Here is a 25,317-nt window from a genome sequence, read left to right as displayed (position 1 = left end):
CAATAAAAACATGTGAACAACAAATTTTGCCTTTAAAATGACATTTTAATTAGTTCATTATGGAGGTATTTTATGGCAGCTAAACACCATTCAATGAAGCGTAGATCAATTTCAAAACAAGAATGTGCTAGAACAACACCACCACTTCTCCTGAGTACTACCTGTTTATCATTTTAAGTCAAAATGCAAAGATTTCCTGTTTTGATTAGAAAGAATAGAAGCTGAATGCCTAAATGGGGTTATTATAGCATGAATGCGTTAGGGACACAGGCTCAGCTGCACAGAAGCATGGTTTAGACGCACACACAAACAGCAGCAACACCATACACATTACCTGTCTGCTCTGTGTCCGTGGCTGTATGGAAGAAATTGTAAAATGAAAATGAGAGAGGGAGAAGTAAAAGATACACATGTGATTTCTGGGGGGGGGGGAACACAAAAAAAACCCCACACCACCAACCCTCATCTTCTGTTAGTGGTATTCCACTAAGATCAGTTTTAGTGAATATGGACAGAATTAACCATACATTTCCTTACTCAAACAGGAGGATTCCTGAACATGCTAACTTTGCGGCTATGACACAATCATTGAAAGGGTGTCCAGCAAGGGATTTATGATTAATCATTAGTCAAACTAAGGACAATCTTGCAGTATATTTTAGTGAAATTGGCTTTACAATAAAATGAGTTTTCCAAATGTGTTTTCTATTCTGTCCCAAAAATCACCTCATCACAGAGCTATAACGAAAGAATGGAAATCACAAATTATATCCCAACAGGATAACAAATGAAGAAATTACACCAAATATAAAAGGCAGAAAATCAACAACAGAACATTTCTGTGATGGCAACAGGAGGAAATCAGGTAAAAAACATCTCCTACGACCCACGCAATGCCAATCAAAAGTGTACAGCGAAATAACTGTTTGTCTGGGGTAACAGAACACCATGCTTTCAATTACTTAATACCATCATATAGAAGTTATTCTGATACCACTATGTGATAATCTAATAAATATGTATTGGTACTACTTGCATAGCTATTCAGGGTGTAATGCAAGCAGAAAATAGAAATAAGTTTCTAAAACAAGCTGTGCTTAAGTGTTCTTTTCAATGACAGAAAAAGTATGGAGAGCAACATGCATACTGTAAAATGAACCACAGTATTCGATAGGACAGACTTAACCTTTATTCATCTATTTTGTTAAAAATTACTTTTAAAAGTGGAAAAGTATGAAAAGGTACTCTTCAGAGATTTATTATTAAAGCACTTATTTTCTGTTCGGAATTTTAGAAAGCAATGATACTGAAACATCAAGTTGAAACCAGACGTTGAAAATTTATGTTAAGTTTTCACAATGGTTTCAGCTGTGACTTTCCTCCTGGTTTCCAGGGTCCAGAACTCCAGATACTGTGAAAACTGGTAAAAATTCAGTTGACTTCAACAGAACTTATTGAATACACCCAGATCAGGCTCAGATACTTCTTTAAAAATAAAGGTGGATGTCATGAGTCCATTTGAATTGTTTTACCAGCAGGTAAAACACTAATTTTTCCCTCTGAGGCAACAGGAAAATACATATCCAGTCTCTCACTTTTCACATGTGATTATACAGTTTTTTCTTGCTTAACACCTGAAAACCAAAGTCTACTTCAAACAGTATTCAAGGACACCAGGTCTTCTAGCAAATGCAGATAAAAAGTGTACCTTATTTCATCAAATCCTAAACCTTTATTCTTCTTTGAAGTTTTGAGACCCATCCTTTTTCTAACAAGTCCTCAAGCTAAATCTGTCGTTCTCAGAAAATTTACTTCCTCTCAGGATGATCACATATTTCCCATTCTCAGATCACTTTAACACAAACAGGGTTTTTTCAGCCAAGGCAGAGTTTAGCAAATCCAAAATATCTCCCTCACACTTGAATCAAATAATCCTGGTAGTATGCCCGAACCCTGCTTGGGATCTTTTTTTTTTTCCCCTGTTCTTCATTTCTCCACAAAATTTAACTTTCCATATCATTATCCATTTTTGCCTACCTGCTGGGATTTGACATTCAATACACCATTTGCCTGCTTCTTCCAGCTGTCTTGATTCTTTCTGTCCTATTCCTTACACTAATTTCATCCCTATAGTATCAGATTTCTTTCCACCAGTTTGATATACGGCAGGACCAGCATTTGTCTAGCATTCACTGGAGGACAGACGATAGCTTTGCATTCAGGTCTCTCAACACTGCTGCTCTTCTAGAAGTTCTTGTAGACTTGCAATTTCAATTATCAGCTGTTTTCCTCATTAGAGCATTAATGTCCTCTTGACAGCAATGCCCAAGACAGCAGAGAAAACGAGGAAGTTGCTACCAGTCAGAAGGCAGTGAATGAACGCACGCACAGTTGTGCGTGCCTAATTTTAGATATCTTTACGGCTTTGTGCAGGCATAGCAGAGAAGATCAGTACACTTACAACTTAGAATACACCTCAGTTATCCAGTGAGAAGAGCATCTAAGACTACAACTAAGATATAATTATCCTAGTCATAACTGGTTTTAATGTCATTATAACTACATTTGTTACATCACATGCCCTATATGTCACCCTTCTGGGAGAACGTTGCCTCCTCCCTAGGTGTATTGACTACTTAATTTATCTTCTTCTAGGCCTGAAAAGCACCTAACACTTTCTGAGTGCTGCCAAGATCTAAACAAAAAAGAAGAAAATAAAATAAAATTGCGAAGTAAAACACAATCGAAAAACTTCTAACCCATAGGCCATTTCTAAATCAAAGTATATAGAATATTTGCTTGCCAGTCCAAAGCGAATTAGATCCTGCCTTACCTTCGGGCAGGAACAAAGGAAAAATGAGCAGGTGCATTTGGAGAGAAGTTCCTGGGACTGTCCAAAGGGCTGCTACCTGTTTGAGAAAGTAAAAAAACCCCACCCAGAAACATTTCATTCATATTTGCAACAAACGGAGTAAGTTTTCACTGTGCAGAAAGACTTTCAACTGCAAGGTGTAGCCACAAATAATTGAAAATATGGAGCTTTGAGTCTTTGATCATCTGAGCGTTAGTTTGCTAAAGAAATGTTCCGATATGGCTATATCAGTATTTTCCCCCCTCTTAAAATAATTTAAAGTGCACATTTTCTTTCTTCCTTTCAGATAAATAATCTATCACACATAAACAATATAGTCTCTTAATATTTTGCAATAATTTCTATATACAAACTTTTCCTAACACTCCTCAATGAAAAACTTGCGTTAGAAATTACATTGATGACAGTTTCAGGGATAATAAACAGTAAGAAAGTTTTTCTTCACAATGTACGTCAAGGCCGAATGCAAAATTCGCTAAGGAAGAAAAAGACATACCAAAGGAACTGCACATGATAAGAAAAGGACTATACACACGTAAGATGATCAAGCTATAACGTGTCAGTGTTCACCCTAACTACCACTTTACTGATATAATGCTTTTGTCATGAAAATGAAAGATCCAGTGAATTTATACAGTGAGGAAAAAAGAACAATTTTCACTTAGCACAAGAATACTTTCTCTAGGCTTTGTCCTATGATGTGTAAGCATATGGTTGGTAAGTGGCATGTTGTGATGTATTTTATTTTAAAGTAAAAAGCAACCATTCCACAGAAAGCCCTTCTGAAAGCCAGTATCATTTACAGACTAGCTGCAGAAACCTTTGAAAGTTCTGGATGAATTAGAAGCTTCATGTCAGCAACTATGCTTTCTGTTGGGCATATTCTTAAGTGGTTTGCTCTTTCAGATCCTTAATACAAGCACAAAGAGAAACTATACATAGTAAACATATGCCAACAGCAATTTCTTTGTGCACGGACAATAAAATAACAAAATAAAAGCAGGAAAACTAAATAGATACTGGCAAGGAATGCACTGCAAGGTACATAACTGTGATCATCAGAAACGTTTTCAAATTTAGATCCCATATAAAATGGGATTTATTTTAAAAGACGCATTGAAAAGTCAAACATCAGTGATGAGTCACTGGACTTGTCTCTGTTTCAGGAGAAGTACTAGGTGCCCAGCTCGCCCCCCAGCACTGTTTCTGGGGTCACAGTCCCATCCAGCACCGTACTGAAGCTTATAATTAAGTTGCATTAACCCCAGCACAAGCTGTTCATACACCTTAACCGTTACGCTGAGCAGAAACAGAATATAAGCACTGTGCTCAGTCACAGGTAACATTCCCTCACGCTTAGGCTGTACAAACGGGTCACAAGAAACTGCAGTAGCGTCTCTCCACAAGTTCTTGTGAGCAAGGTGTGTGCACACCTGGCAAGCATGCCGGGGCATGTAGGGAAGAGAAGGGGGAGAACCCGCTGATGCCATCTGGGTACGAGGATGGGCACAGCGCAGCACAGGCCAGCAAACTCCATCTGGTCTACAAGTCTACGAGGGGAAAAATAGCAACTGGTTGAGATTAAAACAGCCCCAGGCTGATCTAACATGTGGCGAGGGGTGATGAGAGAACTGGAGAGGTAAGTGAATTCCAGACCACTTCACAATCTGCTTCACCAGGAGCAAACTAAATTAAAAACAAAGGGCTTGAGCAAGAGGTTCGTTTTCTTTTAGCTTGGATTTCTTTTGTATTGTTAGTTAAGAACTATCAACAAGTTCACAGTGTAATATAACACAATGCAAGTCTTCACCCAAAACTGGATACTGCTTAACCCATTCTCAGTATATCCCAAATGGGAAAGGGAGAGAGCGATCAGAAATCATTAACTAGATGATTTTGGGGGCTTCATTTACCGAGCTTGCAGTCATTTTAATTCTTAAGGTCATAGTGGAAAAACAGAGATATTATACTGCTTTTGAATTAAGAGAAGACTGGTTTGACAGTCTAGATGGCACTGCAAGCTTACAAAAAAGCTGGAAGGCTGCGCTAGCCACAAAGTGAACAACTCAGCGGTGCATAAACACACACATCCTGGTAGCAGCACACAGCTAGGGTTAGGGTCACTATTTACTTGCTAGCAGAAAGCTGAAGGAGCATTTTAGGTCCAGAGGAAATGCAGCAGGAGTGAAGCCTTTTTGTGTTTACGTAGATCTTCTAACAAAGCAAGGAAGGCTGCCAGTTTTGGTGGGAACCTTGGTCTTTTTCTTCCCATTTTTCAAGCTTTACTACCGACGAACTCTACTGTGTTGAGATGATCTTTTTAAACAAAAAGCCCGTTGCCCAGTGCTGTTATAAACAAGCAGTGAACTGTCGTTGCCTTTTTATATCTTCATCAATCTTTTGTAAACTTTCCAGATTGTGATCAAAATAGGATTTCAGAATAACTGAGCAAATTGGGTAATGACAGTTTTTAAATTTTGAAATTAAGTATGTGGGTGTTCGAATTCTTCTGAGCCTGCACAATCTGGTACAGAGATACTACTAATTTTTAAGCAACTACTTTTTCAGATTTATATAGCATGTTTCCTTCCAGACACTGGAATTTTAATTGGATCCCCTGTGAGTTGCTTCTAGTTTTAAAATGAAAAGCAATTAGTTTTTCTACTCAATTCAAGTCTGGGTGAAGCTTTTAAAACAACAACAGGGAGAAGGGGAATTACTACTTTCCCTAAAATTTCCCAGCACCGCTGCATCTGCTATAGTTGAAGGAATTTTAATAAGAGAAGCCTTAGTGCAATGGTCTCGTTCACCAAGGCTGATCGAAACCCTATTTATTGTGTTAGCAAAGGTAAATTCCCCTGTTGCTCAAGGGTTATAGTTGGCTACTACTGAACCTGAAGTGACTCTGTCTCACGGGAGGCTGTTACACAGACTGATTACCCATTAGGTAAATCAACACAATTACATGTACGTTAATAATTCAGGCATGAATCTTTACATTTTCCGGACACGGGAAGATGGATGCCGCCAAAGCATTTGTACATCCGCTACCCTCAAAGTACAAAAACAGACCTTATGGGCAATAGAGGGGTGAAAATCTCAGCTATCATCTACAGATGTGACAGTTAGCAGATAGGTAATGAGTCCAAAAACTTACACTAGAACCATTTTGTAAAACCTGCTTCTGAGACTTGTAAAAATAAACACAAAAGACAAAGTTGATGTGGTCTTCTACGTAGGATATACTAACATTATCTGCTGAATACTAACACAAGCTGCTAAAGATCTTATTGCACAGTACAGAATTAGCTGCCTTCCAGCACACACAAATCTTAAAATGACCAAAAATGTTTAAGGATCCTGTGTACCACCTGTCTCATATATAGTTCTCACACCATCCGAGGATCACACACGTGAAATGCTGATGAACTGGACAGGACCTGGGGTTGTATGTTACACACTCTGCCCACTCTAAAAATAATAAATAAATAGAAGCCTTAGTACTAGCCATTTTTCTGCCAGAAGGTGGAACTGAACTTGCAGTAAAAGAGCAGAATAATTTAATTCAGTACCACGGTGCTGCCTGCGAGCAGCTCCCTCCACCTGCCGTTACAGATGGGAGCAGGACAGAGGTCCCAGCAGTGACAAGTGTCTCCACTGGAAGCCAGTGAGCAACCTGGCTACCTTACAGCTGGGGAAAGTCAATTTTAAAATAGCCTGAACTTCAGTCATCCAGCTGTAAGAACCTCTCTCTCTCCTACTGAATTATAAGGATGAAATTGCTGCTTTGATTGATTTTAAGCTTTTCACTTTAAAATATAATCTAATGGTAACTTAGTGTTCAACCTCATGACGGGGATTCTATAACAGATTACTGTGCACACCTTCTCCGTAATTTTCAGATTTTAAAAAATGGATTCAAACAAATACAAAAAAATGTAAGGAACGTATGTATATATCTTTTTTCCCCTCTGATTTTGAAAGAAAAAGAATTTAGAATAAAAGGAGGATTTTCAAACCTGTACTCTTAACACTGGTCACTTCAATCCAAGTTTGGGTGACCAGACAAGCAGAGTGACTTTCCCACAAAGTTAACAAGATGTAGCACTCTATACCAAGGTCCCAGCTCATTTTGGAAAACATTATTTCATACAGTTTGAAAACTGAATTAGCACGCTTCAAAGCCATTAAACATTCTTGAACCAGAAGTGATTTCATGGCAGAGTTGAAATTGTTTGGATGTACTTCCATCTCAAATGTTGAGATCTCTTAGGTATTACTTTTCCTCTAAATTTTCTAGGATGTAAAATTGCCTGGCATCTTATCTGGATGCTGCTTCAGACAGCAAGTGTATCTGCCTGGATCAGTGGTCATTAGGAGGCAGGTCTGCCTGATGGACAGGGGTATATCACACCCACCAACTTCGACATTACCTACAGAAGAATAACTCCTGAAGCTCGTGCCATATGGGATTCGGGTTTGGAGTGGTTTCTGAACAGAAACATTTTAGAAAGCCCCCCTGATTTCTCTGCAGGCTTGCTGTTCCTTTGATTCATAAGAGAGGTTCAGAATGGGCATTAAGAAGAACGTGTTCAAGACAAAGGAGGCCAGGGAGAGGCTCCAGCATTTCTTAGTAACTTATCAGTGCATGTGCCTGAACAAACAGATTGATAGATTCTGTTCAAATACTAAACAAATATCACAGCCTGTTCTCAAATTCACATCTCATATATGATATTTCTTAAGAAAATATTTGTGACACTACTCTAAATTTCAGCTACTTTTCTCTCTTGAATAAATGATTTTTCCCAGGGAAGACTCCTAAATATAGTACTGGTAGAAAACTCAAATTACAAGTAATTTATCTTCCTATGCTCCACTGGCTATTCTTGGAGGTCACAAAGGATATCCTTTTAATTAATAGTTTTAAATCCCATATGCAACATCAGAAGAAAAAATGGAAATATTTGACAATTACTGCTGAAGAAAGATGACATACCACTGATTAGTTACTCTAGTTTCTTGAACACAGTCGCATACTTCTAATAAAAGATAAGCTTGTAAAGCCTGAGACAGCATCAAAACCACTAGGAGCAATTTTTCGTTTTTTAAATAGAGGAGACAAGCAACTCCAAAGAAAATACAAATGTTTCTATCGTGAACATTTCTGCATTTGTTTTCTAAGCAATGATCATGTTAACATCTTGTTGCAATCTGCCAAGAAAGGACACTTCTATATTCTGAGGAGTATCTTTCTCTGTCACTTTAGTTAAAGGCTTGTCCAGCTAATTTAGAATTTGTTAAATCCCGCATATATATTAACTCTAAGAACAACGTAAAAAGCAAAATGTAACTAAGTGGAGAATCTCAACCAGGAAAAATGCCCTGCTGAAACCAAATTTTACAAAGCTATCACTACCATAATCACAGACAACAGAACCAAGGGAGTTTGAAGTGGAAGGGAATTGCCCTATGCACATTTTTGGCCCCGTATTTTATCTGAGATGCTGAAGCAAAAAGAAAATCGTTTTAATATACTACTATTAAGATTTTGCTAACATTTTAATTTGAAAATCATGGGCCATTTTAAGAAAACAATATCATTAAAGTAACTTCCCAGTCTTCCATGACTGGGCTTTATAGCATCCCAAGCAAGCATGACAAAGTTTTATGAAAACTTAGAGTGGTTAAGGAATTCATGGACATCCCAGAACAATAACTTTGGTTTTCTTTTGCCTTTCAACAGGCTGGATGTCACGTCTCGAGATGCAATGCTCTGCAAACAGAAGCAGATGGCTCCTAGCTGAGCTACTATCAGTTTGCTGTTCTTTCTCAGCATTTCCTTAGTTTCAGTCTCCAGAAAGTATTTACAGAACATACTGTCATGTAGGAGGAAGAAAGTCTGATTATAATGAAAACAACAGTTACTTGTCTTATGTGCAACAGTGATGTGCTTCCAGACAGGCTCCGCTGTGGATGATGTGCCACAAACGTTCAAGCTGTTTCATGCTACTGCCTGGTGCCCATTAGGGCCACACCTGAAGCCCAACCGTCTTCTCTGGCATTTTGAAATATCGAAAACAATGCAGTTACACATAACCTACCTCCCTCAACAATAAAACCATCAAAGGAACATGGTCTTCAGGTAAGCTACTGAATCTGCATGTATGACCCTTTCTGAAAATCCTTAGTTACTGTAGGCTGAACAATTATTCTTGCTTTTTCTGTAGAAAGAACATCTCCACACACTTCACCTCAATGACTAACAAGAAGTTGCCCATTTGCTCTGAAATGACCATTTCCCAGTTGCTGCCATGGTAAAACCGGCAATAATGTAAAAAAAAGAAAAGAATCCTAAACATCTCATGCTGCTCGAAGTAGCAGATAGAGAGACCATAAGCTGGCACACTGCACTGCTGACAGGCTGCCGGAGGCATACAGAAACAAGCTGGATGTTTCCTCTCATGCAAACTGCAGTTCAATCACTGGCACAAATTAACCATGCTAGGAGACTCAAAACAAGGTATTTATTTAAATGTATTTATTTAATTTTATTTTACTTTGTTCTCCATCTCAGGTTGTTTTGCGGGATGTAACAGGACTGAATTCCCCAGAAAGAGTGGAGGATGGATATGGCAGCGAACTAGAAAGTCCAGAACAGATGAGGACATAAAACATTTATTTTGAAACTATAAGGACTGTCTTACAAGTTAGAAAAGGTGAAAAAACATAGTCAGGTTAAGTTTCAAAGAGCATATTTTGATGTAAAGTATCAATATGTTCAAACTCACCACAATGAACACCACTGATTCCCAAGTAAAGCAGTCCTAGGGAGTTACCTGCGTGTCCATGAAGAGGGGAATGTGGTCGCGGGAGAGTTGGAGACGTGCTGGATGTTACGATCAAACTCTTTCTGTTGCTTGTCCGACAGCTGAAAGACAGACAAACGATAAGGCATGGTAAGATGAACAAAAGCATCTGAAGGCAGGTCCTGCAGAATGTCTTTCAGTTAAGGAGGAATCTCTCAGTACTTAGGTCAGTATTTCCTCACGCTCTCAATCTCGGTAGTGACCCTGTAAAGAAGTAAACATACAGCACCAAAAGGTACTCTGTCAACAACAAGTGGTTTAATGTGCTGGAAGCAATATAAAAACTGTATCTCATGCTGTACAAGCCACTACAGATAGCTGATAACACACTCCTGATTCACAAAATACATGCAACTCATGCTTTACAAATCACACAAAAACCAGAAAACTAAAATACCCCAAAGTGCTTCAGATATTCTTACCAATATCCAACCTAGCAAAGAAATCTGTTACCATTATTGGCTATTACTATAAGAAACCAGAACATATCCCGTAAGGCAGAGTTAAATTATGAAGCAAAGTGTTAGCACAATTCAGCAGATGAGCAGGATTACTAATAAAACTTAAAAACCTGAGATTCAAGAATCTTTGTGAACACATATGGCAACACCGATAGAAAACTCTGCAAAGCGAGTTTCAGACAAGCCTTCTGCCGAATCAACTCTACTCACAGCCATGACTCTGTTCCAGCAAAGAAAGCAACGCTTCTGTATGAGACAGTTCAGATTCATTTTTTCCCGCACTGGAGTTTCAGAACTTAGCCAAAGGAAGAGAACAAAGTGTTCCTCCATTTGTTTCCCAGCCTGTGATTGCTAGTAGCAAACATTTAGCTCTAAAGATGATAAAAGTAATTGTAATGGGCAAGGGAAGCATTTTTAAATCATGGGAGCTGTGAACAAGAGCAACTAGATATTTAAATCACTTTCTGATCACCACTTTTCCTCCTGTTGTTTAAACAGAACAAACAGTCCAAGTTCTCAGCAACATCTTACAACCGATCAAGTATTAAAGCAACGTACATTTATTCATTGTACCCCTAACTTGCTTTCTAGATGGCAGAAACATTTCTGCTTACTTCAGCAGTTCTCAAAAACAGGAAACTGAAATCACATTGGCCTTGACAGGGGCTGGGAGAATAGACAGGAGCGGGAAAGACTGAGCAGAGGCTGAACAAGGTGCTCACTGGCCCAGCTCCGGAGGTGTCCTGTGAAGCTCCACGCTGGGTTATCGCAGGCGCAGGCAAAGCCCTTTCGCTTCCAGAGCTCCGACTGCAGACGCCTGCCCGCTCGGATTCTGGAGCTGCCCAACAATGAACACACTCACACTGCCAAGAACTACAATTTAATGCAAAACTATTTTGCTGCCATAGGATACAGTGCATCTGACCATTATTATTTGTAAGCTTTTTTTATTGCTGTTCTATAGGAAACTAGAGAACTTGATGCAGAAATAAAATACAACTGCACTGCCAACTATAATAAACAGTAATAAAGTTGAAGCACCATTAACTGCTATTAAGGCTCTTTAGTGTACTTAAAGCATTCCTCAAAATTATCCAACTGATTCCATACAATCTCCATTTACATTCATGTATTATTCAACAACAGTCTGTCCAAAAACTGATTGCCATTGTGTACATCGTATGGAAAAACTAACGGCCTGATTTTAAGAAGCTTAAAATCTCAGTTCATGGATTTTTTTTTTTTTTTAAGATATTTTCAGTCACTCTATTCCAATAACAGTTGAAAAAACCAGCATACTCAATTCCAACATTAATACCAGATAAACACTATGTTTATATTACTAGAAAAATCTTTCACACAACACAGAAGTCCTGAGTATTCTAATGTAATATATATTATTATGTAAGAAATAAAAAAAAATCCTGGCTATTTTAATACAACTTACAATGTAAGAATTCAAGATTTTGCTCAATATAAAAGACTAGCACAACGAGAAAGCGGAGCTCCATCCTCTATGGTCATATCCCTTTGCTAAAAAGAGTTCCTAAAATACACTTTACCACAGCGATGTCTGGAGCTGGCTATGGAAACTTGGTATATTTAAATCACAGCATAACGGGGAACGTGAACTGTCCCAAACTCAAGAGCTTTTTAACTGCTTGCCTGCATTTGCCAGATTGAACTTAGTTTTACAAACCTGTTTTCCCTACTGTATTTGCAAAGACAGGGACCCAAAAGAGAAAGGGTTAAGTGGCTGGAGAACAAGCGCAGCTGAGACCCCTTAAAATAGGTCAGGTTCACACAAACGTACCCAGAGGAGGGAATGGCTTGGAGTGAAAGCCTAGCCCCAAGTTAGCAATAAAAACATATTCTTTTTACACCCCCAAGATTGGATAACTTTCAATTTCCCTGGATCTCTAACCTGGGAAGGGGAAACATCTCTTAGGCCCATTTAGCCACAACCATGTGTGTTGGCAGTAAAGCAAAACTTAAACACAGAGGCTAAAACCAGAATTTCTATTTTCTTGAATCTATGATATACGATGAGAAAAATATACAATTACAGTCATACTCTTTACTGGTTGAAGAGAGCTCTCTGGATATATGCACAAAATTTTTAACAGATCTTGGAATCCCAGAGAAACTGCAGAAGAAGAGTGATGAAGTCCGGCTGGTCACAAAAATATAAAAAAATGGGAAGGGAGGAGGTAACATGAAGACTTCAGCTGGGCAACCTCCCCAAGAAGTCACTACCACAGCATTTGAGCACCTCCTAAAGAAGAACAGCTAAATGTGAAAGAAGTAAAGCTGGCTTTAACCAGGGCTTTGTGCCAAAGAAATTCAAACTAGTCAATTTAAGTGTTGGCAGAAACAGTTCAAATGAAGAAAAAACTATTTCCTGGAAGATGCACTTTAGCCAAACAGACGGTACTGAGCTCAATACTGATCTACAAGGCCAATGATAATGACAAAATCATATTGTTAATCCTTTAAATGGTATTAATTGTTGTTTATTACTGTTCACGAATTCAACAAACAATACTGTATGTTTCTCTGCCCTAAAAATTATTCAATCTACATAAGAAAACAGGAGTAGAAGGAGAAAATAGAAAGATAAAAGGTCACCTATATGTCTCTGAGTATTTTAACTAGAAAAAAAAGAAAGTTCTTAACCAGTCCAGAGAGGTTCCAAGCATTATTATTTGTTTATAAGCCAAAGTTTTACTATTTTCATTAAATGCAAGGCAAGCCTGACCTTGACCCTCCTTTCCTCTCACAATTTGCTATGGGTCTCGTTAACCTTTTTTTTTCCTTCCCCCCTCAGATTCCACTTCATAATTTCAGAGAACAAACCCCCTCCAGCTCTTCCAGTTTATGCAAAATCCAATCTTAAAAGCATGGAGTTTCTGTACCGCCTGGAGTTGCAGGGTCAAGCTCCAGGCAGGGAGTGCTTTGGAGGGCTGTCAACGTAAAAATACCCCTGCTGCCACCAAGGTCGCACACCCACGCTGCCAAACCCAAGTCTAGAAACCTATGAGAGCATGAGAGCAAATTGATTTAATTCTGAACATGCACAGCAAAATGGATAGTTTATACCGAAATATTTGAAACAATGCCTTTGCCATCACTACGGAAATTGTGCTTTTACTATTTCTAGAGTTAACTTTGCCTGCAGTAAAAATAACGCTTGTTACGTGTACTGAAGCATTCCCAGGGCATTCTTGAAACTGAACACTGCAGGACATCGGACGTGGGTCTGGTAACTGGACACTGGGTTTGGACCCACTGAAATGTGCTCTGGAGCCAGCGCCCTTGGCTGGTGTTATTTATGAGAACATTTGGTAGCGTACCTGCGAGCTGCACGCAGCCCGCGTGCTCTTCAACTGCACCCGAACAAACCTTCTATGCACCAACAATCTGATGTCGAGCCTCTAAAATGAGCACTGTTAATACACCTTGTTTCATATGTGTTTTCAGTCCAAAAAAGAAATCAATGTTTCAGTTCCAGCATAAATCAATATTTGATTCTTTATTTTAGCAGTTTACTCAAGGGACATCTCTAACTCACTGAGCAAAACTGATTAACATCCATGAGGCATTCATGTAATGAAAGCCAGGGCCACAGAAAAACAATTTAAAAATAAATAACCAACACCCCTATCAGGTAATCTCATAGACTTGCTGGTTATTAGAAATGAATAATGATAAGGAAGTGTCTCAAAATCTATCTAAATTTATAGACTTTGAAAAATTTCTCATAGTCGCAGCTGCTGAATATGTAAGTAAACAAGATTAGCACTGATCGCATGAGTCTTCCTCCACAGACTTTGATGGAAATCAACTTGAAGTAAAAACATGTACAGAAAAAGTATAGCTTAAATCACATTTTGGTTAGGAATCATTAATGCATTTTATTTGTATTAGTGATTTTTAATTACAGAGTTTTAGTTTTGTAAACCACCTCAGGCTGTCATAGTGCCAGACTAACTCTTGCATTAACTAAGAGCTCCTTTCAAAACAACATTTCAGAAGTCCAGCATCAGACTTGTTCCAGATTTGACATCTAATTCAGTGAGCCTAAATCCCTACAAAATGGGATCCAAAATTCAGAGCGATCATACCTACAAAAGCTATCTGTGGTTACATGTTTTCCTAAAATGCACTATCACCTAACCAAATTTAACTAGATTCTCCTCTGATGTTACAGGAGTTTGGTTTCAGTTGATTTGGTTTACAAAGACTTCTTTATGAGAAACAGACATTTTGGAAATGAAAATAAGTATTTAAAATTTTTATTCACAATGGCAGAAAATTTACAAAATCCAAAATCTGCATGTCAATGAATGCACCAGCTGCGCAGCAATGTTAACTAGATGTGGAAGTTATTGTCTTAATTATAGTAATTCAAAGATGGAAGCAATTTTGTAAGCTTTAGCACTACCAACAACAGGGATAATTAGTTCTCTAAAATAGATAAGAATAAGTAAGCATCTGGTTCAAATGATTATTTTTTTCATGTTCAAGAATAGTTTAAAAGTTATTCATCCTAGAATAACTGGGGAAAAAAAGTGTTATTATTCATGGTGTAGGTTTGGTGGTTTGCACATTCTTACGATAAACACTTGTCTTTTCTCTTAAGGAAATACAGTTACGCTCGCTTAAGACATGAAGAACAAGTCCAACACACAACTTTCTAAAGATCGCAGACAGATTCTCCATCACTATTCTCTTCCCACTGTCACCCAGGAAAACAATATATATTAATTTCCTGTCATTAAGTCCCATGAGCAGGGAAACATCCTTAATTTGGATTGCCTCCTGGTTACCTTGTCCAGACTAAATGACTAAGGATTCTTTCTCCAGTGCATCCCTAGACTGTCTTTCCCTGCCATCCAGCCAAGCAAAACTCTCAACTACTCCAACATCCTCATCACTAATCTTCACAAATGGAGCCTTAGTCCACTCACAGCAATCCAAAGTGCTACCACAAAATTAATTTTTCTAGTTAAAAGCCTATCCTTATGACTCCTACCTCTGGATATTACTAATGCAACTTTTGACAACATAACACTTCATCGCACATTTTTATGGGTGTTTTGGTAGAAGCAGCTCCTTTATATACCAATATAATCCATGTGCTGTCTTCTTGTAGATCTCTCCTGTTACAGATTTTTAAAGTTTTGCTTTTAAACTACAATTACAATTTTTATTGTGTTCCTTGGAGGGGGGGGGGGGGGAAGCCGTTAGGTATAATTCCTCCATAAAGTCAATCCCCAACTCCTGTGACCTTGAGGCTGGTTTGCAGTACTCCTGTTTCCCCCATCTTATCAAAGAATTTCAAATAGGATTGAACTCCAGAACCCAAAGGAATTTAGCCTTAAAGAAAAATAACAAGCAAAATCAAGTGCAGGAGTGCAGGATCCTTTTCCATGAGAAGTTTGCATGGCCTGCTTACTACAACCATGCTGACTACAACCACAGAAACAGATGCAAGTCATTCAACAAGCCAGGCTCTTCTTGAATTTGCATTGCTCGTTGGTTTCAAGGTCACGAGAGGAAATAAACTGGACAAATAAGTATTTTTTTTTATATCTGGCCACTTTGCTCCAAGTTTTTTGGCTTCCTGTAGGTGACCGTTGTACCAAGCTGCTGCAGACTCCGCTCTATGTTCAAGGGTGTTCCACGCAGAATAAAAAAAAAGCTTTATCCTCCTCCCTCCAATTTTTTTAGCATCTATTTCATATTAATCCAGATATGTGCAATGGATGAGCTACTTCAGAGGAAGAAATTTTGCACAGCCATCTACGAGGCACAAGAAAGTCTTCTTGGAAAGTAGTTAGAAACAAAGGAAAAGTCCTGCCATCCTGCCCGTATGGTCGAAGCCTTTCCCTTCTGTATTAAAGATGTGCGTTCCCATGCCTCAGGCTGGTACCAGTAAAGTAGAGTCAGCGTGCGGATGACTGTGGAAAGATGTGAATTCTGTGACACAAGGAGCATGGAAATAAAAGATGTAGTCAACTTGTAAAGTGTGGGCTGCACTTCTGTACGGATATCCAAAGAGAGCACAGGGGAAAACCACAAAGAATGTCTTTTTTCGTAAAGTCACATATTTCAGCATGCTAACGAACACATTAACTGAAGTGAACAAGGTACTGAGCAATGCAAGACTGACAAAGCATGCAGTAAGTCGGATGCAGACTGGTTCTTTTTTTTCAGGAAAATTAACACCTTAGTATTTAGGAATTAACTTATTGCATGAAAGACCATTTTCCTTTCATCTAAAACAAGCTAAATGTTAGATATACCCTTCTATTTCTTCATTTAGAGCTCAAATTTAAGCAGCAGCGTCACCTCAAGTTAAGAAATTATGAAAGAAAAGGCTAAAATTGCCATAATTTATGTCTAATTTGCCTAATGTTTGAGGCTGGTGCACATCTGCTTACACCACGCTGTATAGTCCAGACCTTTTACATTATTAACAATGTAGGAACAACTCTGCAAAGCCAAACAAAATGAAATGTCACAACAAATTACAATGACTGGTACAGTCATTCTCAGCTAAATCAAGCCACTTTATTTTGAAATATTCCTCCCTTGCAAATACGCTCCACAGCTATCTTCATTCTTGTATGAAAAGAAAAAAAAATGAGAAAAAAATCTCTGATTACAGAAGAGACGCTCCAGAATAAATATAAACAATATTTAATGGGAGAAAATACACACTGACCTTCTCAGGCATTACTATCTCCTACTTCAGTTGTGTTACGCATTATACTGCCATGAAGTTACATCGCAAAGTGTGAAAGGATGATTTAATGAAAACTAATCATAACTGCATACTTTCATTTCCCATTTCCTCCAACTATTATTAAATGCTTCATGTAGCATAACTGCTTTTTAAATATGTCTCTATTCGGCAATTCTCATGGCATATAGTTTATCATATTGTTTTCTCCAAAAAATTCAAGAAAACAAATTCAAGAATGAAATGACAAAGGGATTTTATATTGTTTCAAATCTTTTTACCATGTAGCTTATAATGATATACAGGTGTGTAATACAGCAAACCCATTCTAAACACAATCCCCAAAGATGTATCTAGAAAACTAAGCATACAAGCTGAAAATGAAACGAAACAGTTTTCCAAGATTCAAAAGTGAGGAGGTTTAATATAAATCTTGCATAAATTAATATGAAAAGTCACTCAGTTGCTACGTAGCACACAACATGAACAGTTCTCATTGTTTCAGAACCTTTTCTTAGTTTAAGTATCAAAAAATGTTACAAATTAGTTCTTTATCAGCTAATTGCAGTTTCAAACCTCAGTGTGAGGATAAATTACATACCTAATTTAAAAGATATTCTAACTATACATTATTTTGGAAATAATCTCCAACTCTGACTGTCAGTGGAGTTGCCTTCTCTGCACAGAGCACAGATTTTCACACGGTTGTACAGTAGAGCAATAACCAGGGTGGGAGCATTATGAATGTAAATGGGACTAAAATGTTTGCAATTAAATTATATGCCAAATTTTAAAAATACATATTCTGAAGGTTAGACAAACAAAATTAATACATATGGGCAATAAAAACTATACTTTTCCTGTGACAAATACTCAAATCAAAAAGTAATCTTTTCCCTGAAAAAAACCCATCCTCCAGGGTTTATTTTCTAGTGATGATTCACAGCCAAAACCTTTTCAATAGGCTATACAGAAGCTCAAAAAGGATGATGTGCCACTGATACCTTCATAACTACACAGATTTTCACAACTTAATAGATTTGAAAAGCTATTCCTCTAGTTCACACAAATTATCAGGTTTGACCTGAGTTTTGCCAGATAGGGCAAATGCTAGCACAGATGCTATTCTAAGGAAACCCTAGTACAGACAGATCAGGGGAAATGAAAAGAATGTTTTTATTTATATATCTGTCTCTGAATGCTGCTCTCCCTCCAAAAAAAGGGAACGTCAAATACTTGTGGTTCAGCAGACCATGAACTGCAGAGGCTTAGTCCATAGGTGGAAGGCAACTCTCCCTGTCCGTCAGCCAGCAGTACCACCGGTCTGCACCAAGGACTCCCCGCTGCTGGAGCTGACTATTCCCAAATTGTAGTTTGGAAGAGACAGAGAGGTCCTGTGCTTTCCTCAGCTCTACTGGAAAGGTTTTGCCCTGTTGGTGAGACTCATCTTTCCAACTATGGAGATGAAGAGTAACAGCCCTACTGAAGAGTTTCAGGTTTTGTGCCTGCTTGGCAGGACTTTATGCTCATGGGACGCTTTCGTACTAGCTGGAATTACAGTCCTACTTTGGCTTTTAGGATAACAGGCTAACGAGCGCTGGGCCATGCTTCCATCCCTGGTGCTACTGCTATTTAGCAGACAAGCCTCTGATTGCCATCCTTAGCTCTCTGAGGGGCACAATGGACATCATCAACTTTCCTAAGAACCATGCAGCATATTTAGCTTTCCAATTCATTGGAGTCCAGAAAAGCCTGAACAGAACATGGCACCACATCTGGACAACCATGCCAGAAGAACAGACACCAGGGAAAGTATGTTGTTAGACAACAAATCTACTTGCCATGTCCTCATCTACAACCAATTACTCACCACTCCAGATAGCTTTGGGTAAAATCACCATCCCTCAATTTTTCAGTTCTACGTGGCTTTTGACAGAAAGGCTTCCTGGATATTTTGGATTTATCTCAGAAGCTAAAGGGACTAAAATATCTGGCCTTAAAAAAAAAACCCACCAAGGTAAGCTGCAACATATATTATCATGCTTTGCACCACTGGTACATTGACCCTCTCATCCCTTCTATACTTCTGACCCGTGCATTGCTCCAACCATCGCCTGCGATGAGAACCATGTTCTTTTATCATACTGGGACTGCAGCTGCCCCTTTTTGAATTTTGCAGAGCTTCAATATATAGATATAAAAAAAAGACTGAATGTGTAAATCATTCACAGGTTCATCCCCTATAGCAAAACATAGTGGATTATGAACTAGATCCAGAAAAAATCAGTCTCAGTCTTAATCTGCCTACAATGATACTTTAAATTTATATTTTTGCTTCTAAACTAAAGGTAAGAGTGTACTTTGTATTTTCATTATAAAAGACCCTCCCCTTTCTAAAGGAATAATGTTTCCCAACTCTTAGTAGCTTCTTACAAAACAAAACTCTAAAAATTCAGCAGCATCTTAGCAACATTTCTTAATAAATATAGGTTGCTTCTATAGACAATCTAATGAATAAAGGTTCTTTCTTTCAAGAGGGGCAAAACCACTTTCCTGTGAAAGTATTAAAGCTTCATTCAGCCCCCAAAGCCCTTCAAATAGAAGCACTAAAAACAATTTGCCGCTCATTATCTTTACACACACACAAAGATGGAAGAAAAATCCTCAAAAGTCTCTCTAAAAAATACAAGCAACACGTGAGGTTGCTAAGGTAGGCTGGTAACAGTCTAAAGGACATATTAGGAAAATAACCAGGCTTAACAAAACTGTAATCTCAGCAGGTAAACTACAAAACTTTTGACACCGGTTCACGACTAAGCTGTCTTAGAAAGGAACGTGCCATGCTCTGCCCATCTGGGCTCAAGGGGCTGGGCAGAGCTGTTCCCCACCAAAGCAAGATAAAGGTGAGACCGGCGTGCTGCTTTAATCCAAAGCAGACATCCAGAGAGAGTACATATTGCTGAGTTTGCTCCCTTCAGCTTTGCAAAAAGAAATGCTGCTCGGGATCCTTCTAATCAATACACTGACTGAATGGCAGAGAGGGAAAAAGGATGCCTAGGAAAGAGTTGGCTCTAAATGTCAAAGTTGATAGATGGGAGCTGGAGTTCTGTGGATATAGAAAACGCTCAGTGTAGCAAGTAAAACTGGTATAAATTCATGTAGACAGATACACTACACTGTTGCAAACAATTATTTGGTCCTTACTCATTTACGGAGGCAGGTCAGCCCGCAAACCACTCTCTCAGATAAAAACAACAGACTTAAAAGACATGAAAAAAAGACTTAGAAAAGTACATTAGCTAACTATACTGCAGTGCGTATCACATCAAATAAGCAACCTACTTTAAAATAATGAGGAAAATATGCCTGTAAAAGGCATTTCAAGTTAATGGAGCAATGGAACCACAAAAGGCAGTAGAAGGCGGGGGGGTGTCCAGGATGCAGATCCCCCCCGGCACAAAGAGCAGCCCCCAGATCTCCAGCAAGGCTAAGTTTCTAGAACAATCAAGCCTGATTACACGGTAAACCTCATTCTTTTGTGTAAAGCTTACTTGCTATCTGAGCCAAATGTTCATTATCCAATTGCTATCAATTTTTCATACAAGGATGGTCGTTCCAGTTTAATAACTACAAATGCAAACTACAAATAGATACACAACATTTTGAAATTTTAGGAGCTCAAAGCTGAAACAATCATCCACAAAACTAAGCAGAAGAAAAACACAAGCATTAAAAGCCACAAGCTGAGAGTTAAAGCTTGCTGCAGTACATGCCGAAGGGTAAAAGCAGTTCTGCCATCGCCTACGAAAGTACCCTTGTTTTAAAAGCTATTCTACTTAAGGCTGAAGAGTAAAATCAAAATCAATTCCACTTACAGTAAGATGGTGGAGAGCAGTAAGTACAAATACATGAATGTATCAAAAACAAAGGGATGGTAGCAGCAACAGAAAGGAATTGTAAAAGAAGTTCGGAAAAAACTAAATCCTAGTAAAATCACAGAGCCATAATTTACACAGCTATTAAAAAAAGCAGATATTTAATAAACGTTCCTCTTCTAAAATTGGATCAGAACACAAATTAAGAACTCACTAAAAGCTTTTTGATTGCTTTATGTACTTACTCATAATTAAAAGCACTAAAAACAGGTATTATTTTTACAAATGATGTGTAACAAACTTTAGCACAAGGTCACAAGCACAGGCAAACGTGGCCCAAATTTTCTCTGAGACAAAGTAGGGAAAGATAGGACTGTTAAATAAAATTAGCCTATTTCTGTATAAGTAAAAGATTGTCATAAAATACATTTCTGGGAGCCGGGTATTGTCATATCCCAGCTTTCTCGCCATACCCATTCTGTTCCACCTCAAAGTCTGAAACCAGCATGGTCAGCATGAAACCAAATGAGACCCATGAAAACTGCAGAAAGCACAAGAATGAAGACACAGAGGAAGACAAATGCAAACACTTACAGAAAGTCAGGTCTTCAAATTCCATAGCAATCAAGTTTAATTTAAATTAAGTTTGCTAATTGTAACATACTAATTTACCGTGCAATCAAGACTGGAACAAAATTAAAGGACAGGAAAACATACAATATACTGGAAATAAGTAATTTCAAATGCCACCGCAGGATTCAAGCTAGTTTCCTTAGAGATCAAATATTCAGGGAGAGACTATTCTCATATGTGCGGGCAGAACATTTTAATCGACAGAGACTCAGGTCTCTCGGTGGGTCCCGGCAGCTCTCCTCTAGTACATGCTCACTGGCAGCGTATTATGATACCAAAAGTAACTCCTTCAGCACCAAATAAAACACATGAAATGACAGTTACATCTTCTATTAATTCCTAAGTAGTTTAAGTGATATGCTTAGTGCTATGTAAACACAGCAGGCAGTAATGGATATGGGGAGACTAATGCGAGCATCATACCACTATATAAACATAACATTTGCTTAGATTTTCAATACACGACTAAGCTTTGTCTTTATATAAAATATCACAGCCAAATACCGTCTCCTCAAACTCGAGGCATTTTGTGGAAAAGATCACTATTAAGCTTACAGTCTGAAAGCATGTCCAATTTACTGCACAGCATTGCCTAAAACCACAGCCAAGAGAGACTGGTATCGGGTGGCTTGGATTTCACATCTGGCACAAGGACTGCCCTGTGCAGGATTCGTAAGCATTCCCCTTCTGAATCCCGATTCTCCGGACTCTTCCACCTTCAGCTGACATAGTACCAAAAGCAAGCATGCCACAACAGTCTTTGAAACTCAGCTTTTAAGAGGCTTGGAATAAACTATGAGTTTTCACTACTGAAGTGCTTATTATTTTATCTACAAATCTACGCTAAAGAGCACTTAGTAGTGCTCTGTAGAGCACTGTAGTCCTCAAAATGATAGCAAAAAAAAAAAAAATTGGGCTATAGACTGGGAAAAACTATTCGGGGAATATCTGATAATTAGCTACAAATCATACATAGAAATCTTTCTACAAATGTAGAATCAAATCACTTCAAAGGTGTGTTTTCCTTAATACTTTGAAAAAATGTATACTTTCTCAATACGGTAATTAAGATGGTGATCAATACCAGGTGGTCAGCAGCTGACCAAAAACTAAGTCATTTGCCTCGAGGTAGGTGTATGGTGATAGAAGATGACATGTCATACACTGTTTCTCTCAATTCTTTAAATAAGGTCTGCTTTTTTATAAAAAACATTTTGCCCTAAGGTGTACAGTTCCTAGTTAACATCAAGAATCCCAAGTGCTCTGGAGAACATCCCTCTTAGTTTGCTCCTCACCACCACCCAGCACCTCTTCAAAGAAGAACAAGGACCCACAAAGAGTAACATCACAGCATGGGTAAAGGTTCCTCAGGACCAGATATATCTACAAGTCCATCCCAGAGCTTTAAGCTGATGGGTGCTCTGGATTTAAAACTCACTTGTCAGAGACAAACAACAGTTGAAATAAGCAGATGCACAGACTTTGTAAGGATTCCAAAACCCAAATGTGTCGACTTCAATTAAACACAAGAACTGCACATTTCCAGGCCAAACGCATGCCAGTATGTACTTTTTCTGTCTCATTTTCCATAGTAGCACTTATCTCTGTGTCCTCTGATGTTCAGAATCTCCCTTCTCCTCCTACCTCTTCTGAAACCAGTCTCTTTCCCCAATTTTTTTTTCTCACTTAAAACATCAGTGTAAATTTATTTTCTATTCAGCAGCCTCCTTCATGAGAAGGATCCAAATAATTCATTAAATCATCCACGATTTATGTGTTGCTTGGTTTCCTCTCCACAAAAGTTCTGACTTGAAAAACTGGTTTGTCCTGGGCTATAGCCAAGCGTTCATACAAGAGAATTTCCATCTGAACAAAGCGCTTTCACGGCTTAAAACTTCAGTGTTAACCCTGTAGGACACTTTGGGGTTTAGTCTAGCAGGAAAACAACCAACAGTAGTGAAAATGAATTTAAAACCTGATTTATACACACAGAATCCCAAATAAACTAGAAATTACAAACAATCCAGGTGCATTCCCTGAATCAGTACACTTATTTTGGATATTAGGAGGACTGTCCTTCCATTCATGGCACACCAGTCTCTTTTGTTGTATTTAAGTAGCACAAGTATCCCGAAATGGAGAGTGTACTAGAAGCTCCCCAAAACTCATCCATTAGTGAGCAAAATGCCCATTATGTTTTCATGCAATCCAAAAGACTATCCTCATAAAGAGCTTTTCAGAAGAGAAGGTAGAATTTTTTTCTCCCCCCAAACAGTGTTTTTGTCCTAAGGCCATATTGAAATACTAGCAGAAGTAATTTGAATGAAATTTCCTCTCCAATTAGGGGTGCCAGGAGGCCATTTAATATGCTGAGCTAGGTAAAAAGTTGGAACTAAATATTATCAAAAGCATCAGATTTCCAGGCCTTTCACATCCTTCCCAACATAAGGGAAACATTTCTTACTTTATTCATTTGAGCAAGGAAATGTGTGGCATGACAGCTGTCACTTTAAAGTTAATTATAGCATAGACTCACATTTTTAAGATTAGCTTTATGTTACCACAAAAAAGTAAGTATTCTGCTAGCGTCAAACTAATTGTTTTTCTTCAAAGTGACAATGTATATATGGAGGAGGTGGCATCCTTCTGACACACACAGCTTTTAATGTCAATCTAGATGAATCAGCATAAAAAAGACACTGAATACATTTGAAGGGATATGTATGGACTCACTGTCTAACACGATCCTGTTGTGGTAGCTTAAAAGTTAGCACAAATACACCAATGCATCAGAAAGCACCATTTACGTGCTCTTGGCCGCCTGATTATTTCCCACTCCCTCGTTTCTATCCCAGTGAAAGGTGGTTTCGCTTATCATTTGTGATTATTTCAACAAGGGAGAGCATTTTTCTTAGTTACAAAGGAACTGTTTATAATGAAATACAATGTTTTCCATAGAATCACTGATTTTAGAGGTGTCTTGCTACTTAAAGATTTGTTTTACAATTTACGGGTAGTTAATTCTGTGATTTTAACAGATTACTAAAATACTGCATCACTGATGGCCTTTCACTGAAAGGAAAAGTGAAGAAAGAGAATTAGAGCATCAACGGCAACTGCGGACACAAAACCAGCACGTCCTTCCTAACAGAAATCCACCTTTGTGATCCCCCAGAGTTCTCTTTCAAGTCACTTCAATACACAAATCTCCCCTGTCTTAACTTTGCAAAAATAAAGTCACTAAAAAAAGGTGAAATTATTAAAATCCACAGTCACATACTGTTCCATCCAGACAGGATTAAATTGCTGTAAAATTGAGGAAATATTAGAAATCAGTATTCTAAGTCAATTTTTCAAAACCAACACACACACACCCACTTGCAAAATTCTACACTGCTGTTAATAATATCAAATTGTAGGAGGATATTCAAGATATGCCTAAAGCGCAAAGGCACAAAAGGATTTAAAGAGACATTTAATTTAAATACGTCAGAATGATACTTTATCTTTCCATAATCCAATTTCAATAGGTAATGCCTCAGTACCGCTGATACTAGAATATCAACCCCACGTGCCCTTTGAACCAAGGCATTCTCATATTTCTTCTATAGTTTAAAATCATAAATATGTATACAGAACCAGTTTCAGAGGCAAATCTGATTTATGTTTATGTCACCCCTCCCAAGACAAACTCTTACGTATTTACAGTTTGCTCTTGACTTTCTCTGTCCTTCCGGGAATATGCTCAAGAAGAAACAATCCAGCCACTTTGACCGGAGGAGCAGATGGTTCACTTTTACAGTACCATTAGCTGCAGCAAGAATCCCACCAGCTGCACGAGAGAGCTCATTTCAACATA

The 25,317-nt window shown here is 38.3% G+C and overlaps 1 protein-coding gene across 6 annotated transcripts in view; it reads right to left on the bottom strand.

Moving 5' to 3' along the window:
* Positions 1-25,317, bottom strand: part of MAST2 (microtubule associated serine/threonine kinase 2) — a 197,758-nt gene that overhangs the window by 61,910 nt on the left and 110,531 nt on the right. For all 6 annotated transcript variants that reach the window (XM_054834056.1, XM_054834051.1, XM_054834052.1 and 3 more), the window contains 3 exons: positions 9,712-9,803; positions 2,834-2,909; positions 335-355 (listed from right to left, as the gene is read on the bottom strand). In XM_054834056.1, the coding sequence (XP_054690031.1) occupies positions 335-355; positions 2,834-2,909; positions 9,712-9,803 (189 nt within the window). The remainder of the gene's footprint in view (positions 1-334; positions 356-2,833; positions 2,910-9,711; positions 9,804-25,317) is intronic.

The sequence above is a fragment of the Grus americana genome, chromosome 8 (genome assembly GCF_028858705.1).
Source record: "Grus americana isolate bGruAme1 chromosome 8, bGruAme1.mat, whole genome shotgun sequence".
Classification (NCBI taxonomy): domain Eukaryota; kingdom Metazoa; phylum Chordata; class Aves; order Gruiformes; family Gruidae; genus Grus; species Grus americana.
The sequence above is the reverse complement of the archived record's forward strand: the minus strand, read 5'-3'. Positions and strand labels throughout refer to the sequence as shown.